Source organism: Phyllostomus discolor, chromosome 3 (genome assembly GCF_004126475.2).
Source record: "Phyllostomus discolor isolate MPI-MPIP mPhyDis1 chromosome 3, mPhyDis1.pri.v3, whole genome shotgun sequence".
Taxonomy (NCBI): domain Eukaryota; kingdom Metazoa; phylum Chordata; class Mammalia; order Chiroptera; family Phyllostomidae; genus Phyllostomus; species Phyllostomus discolor.
The window spans coordinates 105,563,389-105,576,157 of record NC_040905.2 but is presented as its reverse complement, the minus strand read 5'-3'; the positions used below and the strand labels follow the sequence as shown (position 1 = coordinate 105,576,157).

The 12,769-nt window shown below is 44.4% G+C and overlaps 1 protein-coding gene across 11 annotated transcripts in view; it reads left to right on the top strand.

The window, feature by feature from the left end:
• CLEC16A (C-type lectin domain containing 16A) overlaps positions 1-12,769 on the top strand; it is a 220,710-nt gene that overhangs the window by 26,556 nt on the left and 181,385 nt on the right. For 6 of the 11 annotated variants that reach the window (XM_028507813.2, XM_036020926.1, XM_036020924.1 and 3 more), the window contains exons 5-10: positions 389-494; positions 1,786-1,791; positions 2,168-2,291; positions 5,028-5,202; positions 6,685-6,738; positions 10,658-10,771. In XM_028507813.2, coding sequence (XP_028363614.1) covers positions 389-494; positions 1,786-1,791; positions 2,168-2,291; positions 5,028-5,202; positions 6,685-6,738; positions 10,658-10,771 — 579 coding nt within the window. The remainder of the gene's footprint in view (positions 1-388; positions 495-1,785; positions 1,792-2,167; positions 2,292-5,027; positions 5,203-6,684; positions 6,739-10,657; positions 10,772-12,769) is intronic. The other 5 variants (XM_028507807.2, XM_028507839.2, XM_028507847.2 and 2 more) reach the window with 1 other exon arrangement.

The following is a 12,769-nucleotide window of genomic DNA, read 5'->3' as shown; positions in this document are numbered from 1 at the left end:
CTGAATGCTTGTTAGCTCTCAGGCTGCTGAGGTTAGCATTGTGTTGGAAATAACCTCATTTAATCCTATCAGTTATCAACTAGGAATTATTTATCCCGATTTTCTAGATGAAGAAACAGAGGCTTAGAAATATTACATCACACAGCGACAAAGTGGTAGAACAGATCGTGAGCCTGGGTCTGAACCCTTTTCTGTTTCTTCCCTGGTCTCCCCTCCCCGTCCCTACCCACATTCCCCGTGGGGAGTGAACCACTGGCTTAACATCCATGCTGGTAACTTTTTTCTTTTTGGCTTTTACCTAAGTCTATGATAGGATTCAGAAAGCTGGGCTTGGGACAGGCCTGTCTTACCGGCTTGTAATTCCTTTTCGGTACTTCTTCTGTTTTAGCACACTAATGACTTTGCCCTGTACACAGAAGCCATCAAATTTTTTAATCACCCTGAAAGCATGGTTAGAATTGCTGTCAGAACCATCACATTGAATGTCTACAAAGGTGAGTTTTCCTTATGATTTCTACCTTGGCAGCTAGTGCTCGCTCTCTGGAGTCTATAAATCCAACTTTCTGGCGATAACAGGGAGCTCACTTATTTTCAAGGCTTGTAGTCATTGAACGTGTAGCTGGTCCCTTACAGAAATTTTTGTATAACTCTTTTCCCTGCACACTCAGCTCTGCACGTTTAAGTCTCAGTGCCGGGACCGAGTAGTAGTGTCCTAAGAGAGGCACATGTGGGACTTGGAGCAGCCATGTGGTCATCAGATAAAGTAGAGTTTTCTTTTAAATGTTAGATTTAAATCTTTGTGTTTTGGCCTATAAAATATACTTCCAGGGGGTATGTTATCTTTAAATAACATATCAAAGCATTTCACATCATCAACAGCAGGGGGCAATATTGTATTCTCCGCCTGCTGCCAAAGCCACCTTTTATTCAAGATGTACTTAATACCCAAATCATTGCCCCCAAGAGAAAACCTTCCACAGCTCCCTGCCCACACCAGCACAAAGGCTGGCTGCACAGAAGTTTCCTGACCTGGAATTGCCCTTCAAGGCGATGCTTTCTCTTCCTAAAGCTGAGGTTATTTTCCCTGTAATCACCACACTGGAGCTGGAACTATTTGCTCAGGCGCTAAAGGGCTTTGGCCTTCACGAATTAGGATGTTATTACTTGAGATGACCCCTAATTGGGTGGAGGTGGGAGCATCTCAAGGACTCATGCAGCCTAACTCTGGGGCTGTGTTAAACCGAAGAGCCTTTCTGAGAGCTCAGTGGGACCTATCCAGAGGTCTCAATCTGAGGGGCTGACAGTGAATCCAGGTCTCAGACAGGTTTTCATTGGTTTAGATATTTTTTTGAAAAAACATGTAGTTTCTAGTATCTAAAATTTAGAAGATCTTGGGTAAAAATCTAGATTTCTGACTTGAAAATGTGGATTTGGCGGTTCCGGGCCCACAGTCCTTCAGGGTGGTGGTGAGCTGGTGCTGAGACACAATCGCCCCTGTGGGGTGGTGCCCCCAGTTCACAGGCTGGGCCTGCTGGCTCCACTCACGAGTCCCTGGCCAGCCCGGCAGACTTCTGAGTCTGAGACCTGGTTCCGGCTGCAGTTCTGCAGCCTCCTGTTACCTGTTTTCTCTTGTTCTCTTCTAACCTGTGTCTTTCAGCTTAGATGCCTCCTGCCCCAACTTTCTCCCTCTGAGCAGCTGTCTCACCATCCCCGTTCCTAACCCTGTTAACCGTTGTCTGTTTTTTGCCTTTCCTTCAATGACGAGTTCCGTGTTCCTTATCCCAGTGTCATGTAAGTTATTAACCTCTGGTTTTACACTTTCTTAACTTATCATTACATGTAAACATGGGAAACTTGCTTAGAATGGTGTAGCTTTTATTGTAATCTAGCTAAACACACCACTGATACGTAGGCTTTCTAATGCACTATTAATGTTTAGCCCAGTTAATTAATTTTATTAATCATAAATATACCATAAGAACTACCTTGATAAATATAGTGTTGTGAATAAGATAACCATTTTCAAGTATTTTCAGGAAAGACGAGATTCAGATTGCAATAGTGGGCTTTTTCATTATTTGTTGCTGTTGTTGTTGTTTTTAAATCTCTCCCAAGTTATTTTTGGTAGCTTGACTCTTTTTATTTCTTCTTTTGTGAATTTTCTCAGTGGATAACCAGGCCATGCTACACTATATCAGAGATAAAACTGCTGTCCCTTACTTCTCCAACTTGGTCTGGTTCATCGGGAGCCACGTGATCGAACTTGACAACTGTGTGCAGACTGATGAGGAGTAAGTGACCTCGTGGGGTGCTCATGAGGTACACAGAGTGCTTAGGGGAGAATTTCCTTTCTATTGGGGAAAAATAAACTTTAGAACAAAATTTACTTGCTTATGTGTCAGCAGAATATGGACTTCTGTACTCTAAAAAGTCCTACCCATCAGTCTACTTTTTATAATAGTGGAAAACTGGACACAACTCAGATACCTCCCAGAGGAGTTAGGGTTAGTAAATTCAGTACACCTATAGATGGGGTGCTAGGCAGCTGGTGAGTAGATAGACCAAATGTGATATTTGGATATGATGAAATGATGTTCGGCAGTAAAAAGCAATGAAGTACTGACACATGTTATACCATGGATGAACTCGGAAAGCATGATGCTCAGTGAAAGAAGCCAGTCACACAGGACCACATATTATATGATTGCACTTACATGAAATGTCCAGAATAGGCAAATCCCTAGAGACAGAGAATAGATTAGTGGTTTTCTAGGACTGGATGAGAGAGATTTACTGAGGAAATCGAAAGTGACTGGCTATGAGTATAGGACTTTTTTGAGAGGAGGTGGGTAAAAAAGTTCTAAAATTATGATGATGGTTGGATAACTCTACAAATATACTGAAACCCATTAAATTTTGTCATTTAAATGGGTGAATTTTATGGTATGTGAATTATATCTCAGTGTATCAATTTTTAAAAAAAGATTAAGATGGCAATTTGGGCCCTAGGGTGATAAATAGAAGCTCTGGAGGATTTCTCAAAGGCAGCACTGTTGGCCTTTTGAACTAGCTACTTCTCTGTTGTGGGGGGGAGCTGTCTTGTACATTGTAGGGTGTTTAGCATCATCGTGGCCTCTATCCACTAGATGCCAGTAGCACCCCTTTCCAGTAGTGACAACCAAACATGTTTCCAGACATTGCCAAATGTCTCCTTTAAAATTGCTGTCATTTGAGAGCCACTGTGCCAGAGTGACAGCTTTGCACAGACCTGGTGAGAGGCATACCTAGAAGGGGTCAGGGCAATAAAGGGACTCAGGAAGGAGGTCTCCGGGGGGTGGGGGGATAGGGAGAGAGAATATTCAGTCTCATGTTGAGAAAGAAGCAGGGGTAGCTGGATGGCAGATCTGATGGAGCGTTTGGGAACATGTGGATATGAAAAGGTGTGGATGTGAAACATAAAGAATCATTTAACTCCCCGAAGAAGAAAGAGTTAACAAGGAAGGAGGTGAACCCCTAGCCCTCTGTCTCTGCAGTGAATGGTCATGATAATATCAACCCCGACTGCTAAGATTGTTGGGGGGAAGGGGTGGAGGGGACACAGAGGGCTCAGTCATAATATAATGCATAATGGCTCAGCCAGAAAATAGAGGTTCTCATGGACTTTACAGAAATATGGGAGGAACTATCCACAGAAACTGAAAGAGTTAAACACCACCTCCTCTGGAGAGTGGGCAGGAGTGGGGGAGGCTGGGCTGGGAGCTGCTCTTTTTTATTATCAGCTTACCAGTACTATTTGATTTTTAAACCCACCTGCATATATTACTTTGATAAGATTTTTTTAAAGTAAAGGTTTAAAAAGTAAAGTGCATTACATATCCTGCTAAAGAAAAATTTCCACGGTATTTAAAGTGGGGTAAAAGCTTGTGAGACACTGCATATAAATGTTCTGTGTCTCAGATGGGCAGTGGGTTTGTAGGCACTTATTATATTCTGGGGCTTTACAACATGTATTTACCACAGATATTTACTGAATATTATATTAAAGGAGAATAAGGACTAATTATCCAAAATTATGTAAAAGAAGCAAAAGTGATCTTGATTTTTACTTATTTTTTAGAAGTAGAGATGGTTAGATGGACAGATGTGTAACACCTGCATTTCCAGTGTGACTGTAGGGAGAAGCACTGTGGGAAAACAGACTGTAGGGTCACCAAATACCATCTGGTAGTGGTGCGTCTATAGGAGACTTTGATTTTTTTTTTTGTTTTCTTTTTTAATTTTCTGTCTTCTAAAATGGCCATCTATTACTTGAATGCTACAATCAAAATGTCTTACCCTATCTAGATTGCTCTTTGTAGCAGATACCACTTTAGGGGTGGGGAAAGTGTGCCTACCAGCTGTTTCAGGGTCTCTGCCATCCTTGGCAAGGCTGAGACTGACTCACCTGTGGGGCCCAACCAGCATGACCGCTGTCTCACTGCAAGGAGACAGTGACCTTCTGGGGCCTGGCGTGAGGTGTCCCATCCTTGCGCTCTGCCCCACATATGGTCAGGGCCAGTGGGTCCCATGCAGCTGCTGAGACATGCTTTTCTCTTCAGAACTCCTCTGGCGCATTTTAATTAGCAAGGATTTATTGCTCTATTAATACTGCTTATCTTGGAAGCCAGGGGATCTTGCCACATTGGTTAGTGGCTATTCTTGTAACTTGCAAAAAGCTTAGCTGGTTTTTGCTTTGTTTACACATCTTGTTTTGTGGTTGTGGTGGTGGTGGAGGGTGAGTTAGACTGAGGCCTCCCCCAAAGGATGAGGGGACCCCAGGAGTCCCCTAAAATCAATTGATTAGAGTAGACTGCCTGTTTTCCCTTTGTGCGTCCCACTATTAGGGCCAGGACAGGTGTCTCCTGAAACAAATTCAGTATTTGTTGTATGAGCAAATACACCCCAGTGAACTAAGTCTCGGGCCATTGATTCTAGGCCCAAGCTTTGAGCTTCTTATTCCAGGCTGAGGTTGTCATTTTTATTGGCAGGCACCGGAATCGGGGAAAACTGAGTGACCTGGTAGCTGAGCACCTGGACCACCTACACTATCTTAATGACATCCTGATTATCAACTGTGAGTTCCTCAATGATGTGCTCACAGACCACCTGCTCAACAGACTCTTCTTGCCCCTCTACGTGTACTCACTGGAGAACCAGGACAAGGTAGGTGTGGGGATCTGGTCCCTTAGCTCCTGCAGGCTGAAGATCGTCTTCAGAAGGGAGAACAGTCACCTTGAATAGGGAGCTTTGCTGGGGTCCAAGGCTTTGTGCATGCGAGAAATTCCTTTCAAAGCACACTGGTTTTCTTTTCCTCTTCCTGAGAGTAGTAGAAGGGGTGGGCAGTGTGTATGGGGGGCGGGGAGTATTAGACTGTAAAAACTGTAAAAGTGAATGAGAAAAGAATACTGACATCAGAATGAAACAGGAAACCTCTACCAATTTAGGGTTTTGGCTTCTGTGCATCTTTCTCTTGAGGTGTTCTCATCCTTGGTAACTTTTTCTGGTAGTTGCCAAGGCTAATTGATTTGGAGAAGATCCAGTAAGCCACAAACCTTGCACATTGAATGGACAGGAAGGGTTGGAGTGCACTTAGGGAAAGTTCCCTGGTCAATGATGGTCCCCAGTCAGCAGGCTCACACCCCCTTGTGGGGAGAGTGCCTGTTAAAAGTGCACATCCTCAGGTGCTCTCCCACTCTCATGGGTGCTGGTCCAGTGGGTCTGGGGGGCTCAGAAATCTCCACATTTAACCTGCCCCTCCCTTTCCAAGGGATTCTGAGCTGCTAGTTCTGTACCTTCCCCATGAGAAATGCTGCTTCAGGGAGTGGAAGCCTTCTGTCCAGTCCCTCCCAGAGTTAAGGGGGGCAGAGGCCTTAGTAGAAGGTGGGACAGAGCCAGATAATTATGTGAAGGGGCTTCAGCCTTTGCAGGTGTGTCTCACAGGGGCGTAGCTTTCTTTTTGGAGATAGAAGATGGAGATTGTTACTAAAAATAAGTAAATGGAAGAAAGTTACAGCCCTAACTAAATCTAGCAGAGGCAGCTCTAGGAGGAAGACAAGAGAGCATGGAAGTGGCTTTTTTCAGACCTGGGTTCAAATTCTGTCTCTTCTCTTTCTTTACCCTGTGACCTTGGACAAGACAGTTAACCTCCCTGAGCAAAACGAGGCCCCTCCCAGTGTTGGTGTGAGCTGGAGCTCATTGAAGCTCCATACAAATGAGGGGCTTTTCCAAGGCTGCAGGGCCTTAATCTCTCCCTGTCCCATTTTGAAAGCTCTTCCTGAGAACAGGCCTCTGGGGGACCTTTCCTGGCAGGCTGGGCCTTGGACTCTCGATGCCCCAGCTGAAGGAAATTAACATTCTTGGTAATTTAAGGAGCCAGTTCTTCTTTTGGGTCTAGCCCCTAATCCATGACTAATGGTGAAAAATTTCTCAGGTGGAAAAATCATGGTCTTGCAAATGGTATTGAATGGGATTAGGCTGTGAATTTCTTTTGCAGAGTGGACTTTTGAATAGCACCAGGCCACCTCAGGCTTCTGGAGGGAATCAGGGGGACAGAGTGCCTCTCCTCGAGACAGACAGCTGCATGTATTTTGTGCCGCTCACTTGTGTGACCTGGATTTCTCTCTCTTTCCCCTCAACCTTCACTAGGGAGGAGAACGGCCAAAAATCAGCCTGCCAGTTTCGCTCTATCTTCTGTCACAGGTATGTGTGATCACTTGCCCACGTCCCCACCATGTTCACACTTAGGGAACCTTGGCACACTGCTGCCCTCAGAAATTTCCTAGTCACATTGCCCTGTCTTCTCTCTCAATGTCCCCATCTTGAAAATCTTGAAATAAAATAAAAGGAAAGGGGGTTCTGTTTTCTAGACACTGAGTAGCGGTGCCAATGTCTTCTTTTTGGTGGTGGATGAAAATTTAACAAGAAATGAAAAATAAATCTAACCTGGCACTGAGGTAGTTGAGTTTTACCACAGGGACTGAGGTTTCCAAAACAACCAAGGAGTGTTCTAAATGCCTTGGAAATGTGGACTGTCTGGGTCTTATTCACGGCATTTTGAAATAAGCCCCCAACTGTAGGACTCATTGTGTGTATATACGCAGCAACCCTGGTTTTAAAAACTTCCTCTAATGAGGCTGTGTTTAAAGGCTTTTGTCATGGTTCTAGTTCCCAGATTACCTTCTGGAAGGTGTCTTGTAGCAGCCTCAGTTCCCAGATTTGCATCTTGAGCCAATTTGTCTGCCTCCCCCCTTCAGTGTGTTTCTTTCTCATAATTATGTAATATTTACAAGAAGGGAAAAACTCCATGGTGACCCAGTTACATAACTTTAAAAATATTTTTATTACAAGCAGTCCAGACTTTTAGGCCATCTCATTAGACTGTCAAGTAGTCAAGCGTTTGACCAGAGCTCTGTTCTCACTTCTGCAAATGGTACAGGTATTTATTTGCTTTGCTGAGAGAATGTCCTTCTAACTTGGTCCCTGGGCCGTTTTCAGCTTAAGGTGGGGCTGTCTCCCATTGGCCTGAGGAGAGATGCATACCCGGCCTCCTCCCAGTGACTCAGCCGATCAGGACGCAGTGGCCTTGCTCACTGTTCACTCCTGGAGTCTTGTTCTAGGGGCTCTATTTGCTTGGAGCTCTGCACTGGTGCTGACTCTTTCTGAATGCTCCTCTGTGTGACAGAGCTCAGTGCAAACCCCAGCCTCTCCTGGCAGCTTTTTCCACCACCTCATTACAAATCCACCAGCATCTCCTACTTGGGATTCTGGGAGTCTGGTAGGACCCAAGTGCACCAGATGCTCAGCCACAGGAATCTCGTGAAACACACCTTCAGGACCCTTCAGCTGTTGGAGCTTTGCACGGGCCGGGTCTCCTCTGAGGAGTAAGGGGTCAGACCATGTCCCTACTATGAGAACTCCTTTTCTTCTCTTTCTTATTGAAGGACCAGCAGCTCAGACCACCTAATTACTTGTTTCAGAATTTCACAAAAAATATAGTTGTATTTGCTGTGCCTCAATTTGAGTAGCAGAGCCCTTCTTCCCATGTTTTCATTTAGCTTTATTATAATGTTGCCTAAGTGTGTGAAAACCTCAAAACAGGTATAAATCCCATGTCCTTAAGCCCTGCATCAAAGCATCCTTACCATCTATTTTACAAGCATAGCCACGAAACCAAGAAAATTCCTGTTAACAGCATTAACTTAGTGTGACAGGATGCTGTCCTGCTGAACTAAACTGCCACTTGTAACAAGAGTGTGGCACAGATAGGCTGGCCCAGCTTTTCAAATCTGGCCTGCAGACACTTCCATGTATCATGCAGTGACTGGCCCTCCCCTTATTTTTCTCCATCCAGAGCCTAGGAAGGAATCAGCCCTGTGTGTGTCCATGAGTGGGAGCTAGTCAGCCTTTGTCTGGTGGGCTTAATAGGTGCTCACTAAATGTGGCCTGAAAGATCACTAAATGATCATGAAGGTCACATTCACACAGGTGCATAATAGGTATTTGTGGAATGAATGAACTCAGTGATTGGAGTTCTTTTTTGTGTGATTAAGTGTGGCAATAATTTGGCCATGATAAAGGTGAGAAAACTTATCTTCTTTCATCATCATAATTGCTAACAGTTCAATGTCTGCGACAGCCCTGGACACTGGTGAATCCATGTGGTTATACTGTATAGTCTTTATGATAGAAAATGTCTTCCTGGTGTTTTAAAAACAGATGTGGTTTTTTGTTTTTGTTTTTTAGGTAGGTACCAACCACATTTTGGCTATTTTGCCTGTACCTTTAATTTGAATTTTATTTATTTTTTTGAAGAATATATCCACCCTATTCAAACAATACAAAACGACATGTAGGGAAAGTTTCCCTCTGACCCCTTACCTCTCAGGCAACCAGTCCCACTCCCCAGAGGCATCCAGTTTCTGTTTCTGCCTTTACTTTTTTAAAAAGCAATATTTGTTTTAAAAAACATTTTTGTTAATTAAAAAGTTCAGCCTTGGCTGGTGTGGCTCAGTGGATTGAGTGCCTGCCCGTGAACCAAAGGATCGCTGGTTTGATTCCCAGTCCAGGGCACATGCCTGGGGGGTGGGCCAGGTCCCCAGTAGGGAGCACTCAAGAGGCAAGCATACATTAATGTTTTTCTCCCTCTCTTTCTCCCTCTCTTCCCCTCTCTAAAAATTAAAAAATTAAAAAAAAAATTCAAACAAGTAAAAAAGAAGCTTGCTTTCTATTTTCATTCTGCCCCCTGATTTTTATTCCCAGAGACTAGTTACAGGGATTTCTTCTGTCCTTCCGGAAATGTTCTCTACCAGGGGTTTTCAACTAGGGGTGATTTTCTTTCTTTCTTTTTTTAAAGATTTTATTTAATTTTTAGAGAAAAGTGAAGGGGGAGGGGAAGAGAGAGAGAAACATCAATATGTATGGTTGCCTCTTGCACCCTCTAGGCACCCTCTGGGGACCTGACCTGCAACCCAGGCATGTGCCCTGACTGGGAATCACACCGGCGACCCTTTGGTTCACAGGCCCATGCTCAATCCACTGAGCTACACCAGCCAGGGCTCAACTGGGGGTGATTTTCAACCCCCTCAGTGGGACATTTGGCAATACCTGGAGGCATTTTTGGTTGTCATAACTGGGGTGGGGGTTGCTGCTAGCATCTGGTGGGTAGAGACCAGAGATACTGCCAAATGTCCTACGATGCACGGGACAGCTCTCACAACAACAGATTATGGCCTGACAGTAGTGCCAAGGTTTAGAAACCCTGTTCCATGTATGTATGAACACATACAAATATGTGCACACACCCTTTTTATATACAAATAGTAGATAACCCCACACTGTGCTATCCCAGTTTTGCCTTCACATTTTAAAGCAAAGTAGCAGGTGTGTCTGAACCAGTTTGTGAGGCAGTTTTGAATACTCTGATTCCTAAAGCCATTCCTCTGAATATTGGGCAACAGGGTGAGGTAGTGGGGCCACCCCAGATGGCCCAGTGCCTTCTGATTTTGCATCCTGGCACAACTAGGTCTGCCTCTGGCTTGTGTGGCTTTTCTTCCCCACGGTTTCTATGCCTGCCCATACTGCCATGGAATTCTGACGTGCTGAAGCCCACTGCAGGGGTCAGTGCTCACTCCAGTAATGGACCTCTGTGTAGCTGACCCTTTGCCAAGTGCTTGATTGGAACAAGACTTACCAGCCCTTTCTTTCCATATAACTAAAGTGTTGGGCTGGTACCTTCTAATCTTTATAATCAAATTTGACACTAAAATGCCTGTGGAGAGGAAGGAGTGTACTAGTTTGGCTGCTCCTTTACCACATTGCTTCACTTCAGCTGGATTTGGCCTCACCCAGTCATGAGGGACAATCTTGCTTTTAATGCATTTCCTTCCGCTAAAGAGCAGCCAGCCAAATAGGCAACAGTCTGAATGAAAGGAGGGGGGAACCCTAGAAGGAGAAACATGTAACCAATTTCTCTTGAATGTGACCTATTCTTTGGTTTTGTATCACAGGAGTTTCTACTTATTATGGAACTTGTGTAAGCCAGTGTTGCTACAAGTCAAGGAAGGAAGAAAGTGGAAAGAATGCACACTTTAATTCAAATCCATTTCTTCTTTCTCATCAGGTTTTCCTAATTATACATCATGCACCCCTGGTGAACTCGTTAGCTGAAGTCATTCTGAATGGTGACCTATCTGAGATGTACGTTAAGACTGAACAGGATGTTCAGAGAAGTTGTGTAAGTAATTCGCATTGGAATTGTTTCTAGACCTTGATAAGAAGCCATGGCTCATTTTGTTAACCTGTGTTTCTCTAAAACCAGAAACCAACATTCTTCTTACAGCAACAGGGATGTATAAGCTTGTCTGGGATTCAGAAAACCTAACTGGAGTCTTGAAAATGGTACCCAGGAAGATCTGGGGGTCTGTAATAAGAGTAGATTTACTGATTATATGTTCTTGAATGTGGAGTTGTACTACTCTGGGCCTCAGGTTGTGTATCTGTGAGATACTGTTACGGGGACAGAGTGAGAGAATATCTTGTCTAAGACATAAATAGCAATAGAGGCTGGACATCGAACACCTGTGAAGACATAGGCCCCATGTGAGGACAATAGGGAGTGGTAAGGACTGAGGCAAATTGGAGAGTGTATGCATCCTTTGTGAGCAGCTATTTGTTCTACCCCAGCCTGCAGTCATTCTGCAGGAATAGGGATGCAGTAATGCTATATTTTCTCATGTTTCCAGAGAGGCTGGAAATCTGCATTTTGATGCAAAATGTTCCAAGTTTTTAATCACTCAACAGTGGCCTAAACAGACCATGTTTGTGGTTTGTGCATGTTTGTGCATTTTGTGCTCTGCTAAAGAAAAACACTGGATGACCAGTACAATGACTTCTCCGGAGGCTTTCCCAACTTGGCCTTTGTGTATCTTGCCTGCCTTCACTCCTCTCCTCCTGCTTATATGTACCGAGCTCCAGGCTACCTTAGTACTGGTCCAGCTTGCCTTTTTCCAGTGTGTGCATGTTTCTGCCTTTGTGCCCTTACCAAACCCCAAGCCTGGAAGGCCCTTGCTGCTGGTCCCCTCTTATCAAAGATCTTAACCAGCTTTAAGCAGTTCATGGTAGGCATCTTGTTTGTCATTGTATCTGCCACTGCATGCACCTGGCAAACATGTCTGAGATGAGCCCAGTATGTAGGCACACAGGTAAAGGGCTGGCCTTGTCCTCAGGCAGTCAGCTCTGTTGCCATACCTGCAGGAGTGGGTGGAGGGTGATCCTGCAGCATGAAAGGCCGGGACTGTATGGTGTAACATTACAAGAGTCCCCTGCCCTTCTGGTTTGTCTGGTGTTTGATAGCTTAGCCAGGCCATTTTGTTCTTTCAGGGAGCATTCTAGCCTCTGAAAGGTTCCCAGAAACTTTCTGTCCTTGCTGGTGGTGGCATTAGTTCAGCTGAATTGAATGGGGCCTTTTCATGGCCCCTGTCTGGCCCATCCTCTCTTTGATTCATTCAATATGTGTTTCTTAAGCCCTTTCTTTGGATCGGGCATCATGTTGGTTCTGGGGATATATAAAAATCTAAACAGTTTCTGTCTCAGTCCAGAGGATCTTTCCAGTCCAGTAGGAGAGACAAATGTTGATCAGCTGTGTGAATCAATATACTATCTCCAGGCTTAGAAGTGCTCTAAAGAGGTGTAGTGTTTGGTGAGAGGATTTAACCTAGGGATGACAGGGGTGACTAGTGGTAAGCAGGAAACACTCCCCTAGTGGTCCATACCGTGACATCACATGGTCTAGAAAATGGGGAGCTGATTTGGTGTTTATGGGGCTGGAGACATTTTATTTTTGCAGCTTTTTAAAATTCACTTTTGCAGAACGAATGCAAGTAATGGTGTGCTGAATCAGCAGAATCAGCCTCCCAATCAGAGCTGCTGAGGACCCTGCCAGCCTGTAGGTTACCGTGGGCAACTTGTTTTACCCCCTATAGAAAACAGGGAGAGCAACCCCTACTCCACGGAGCTCTTGGTGAGGATGGGAAGCAAATACATTTAAAGTGCCATCAGGGGCCTCACAGGTTGTAGCCCGGTCCTCAGAGCGGTTTGGTTTGGTTTGGTTTGGTTTTCACAATAGGTAAAAGAAAATTTTATGAATGTACAGCTTTAAAATTTAAGAAGTTTCACATGAAAATTGATTTCAGGATTGTCTTGAACAGTCAGAAGATCTGATCCCATGGTGCAC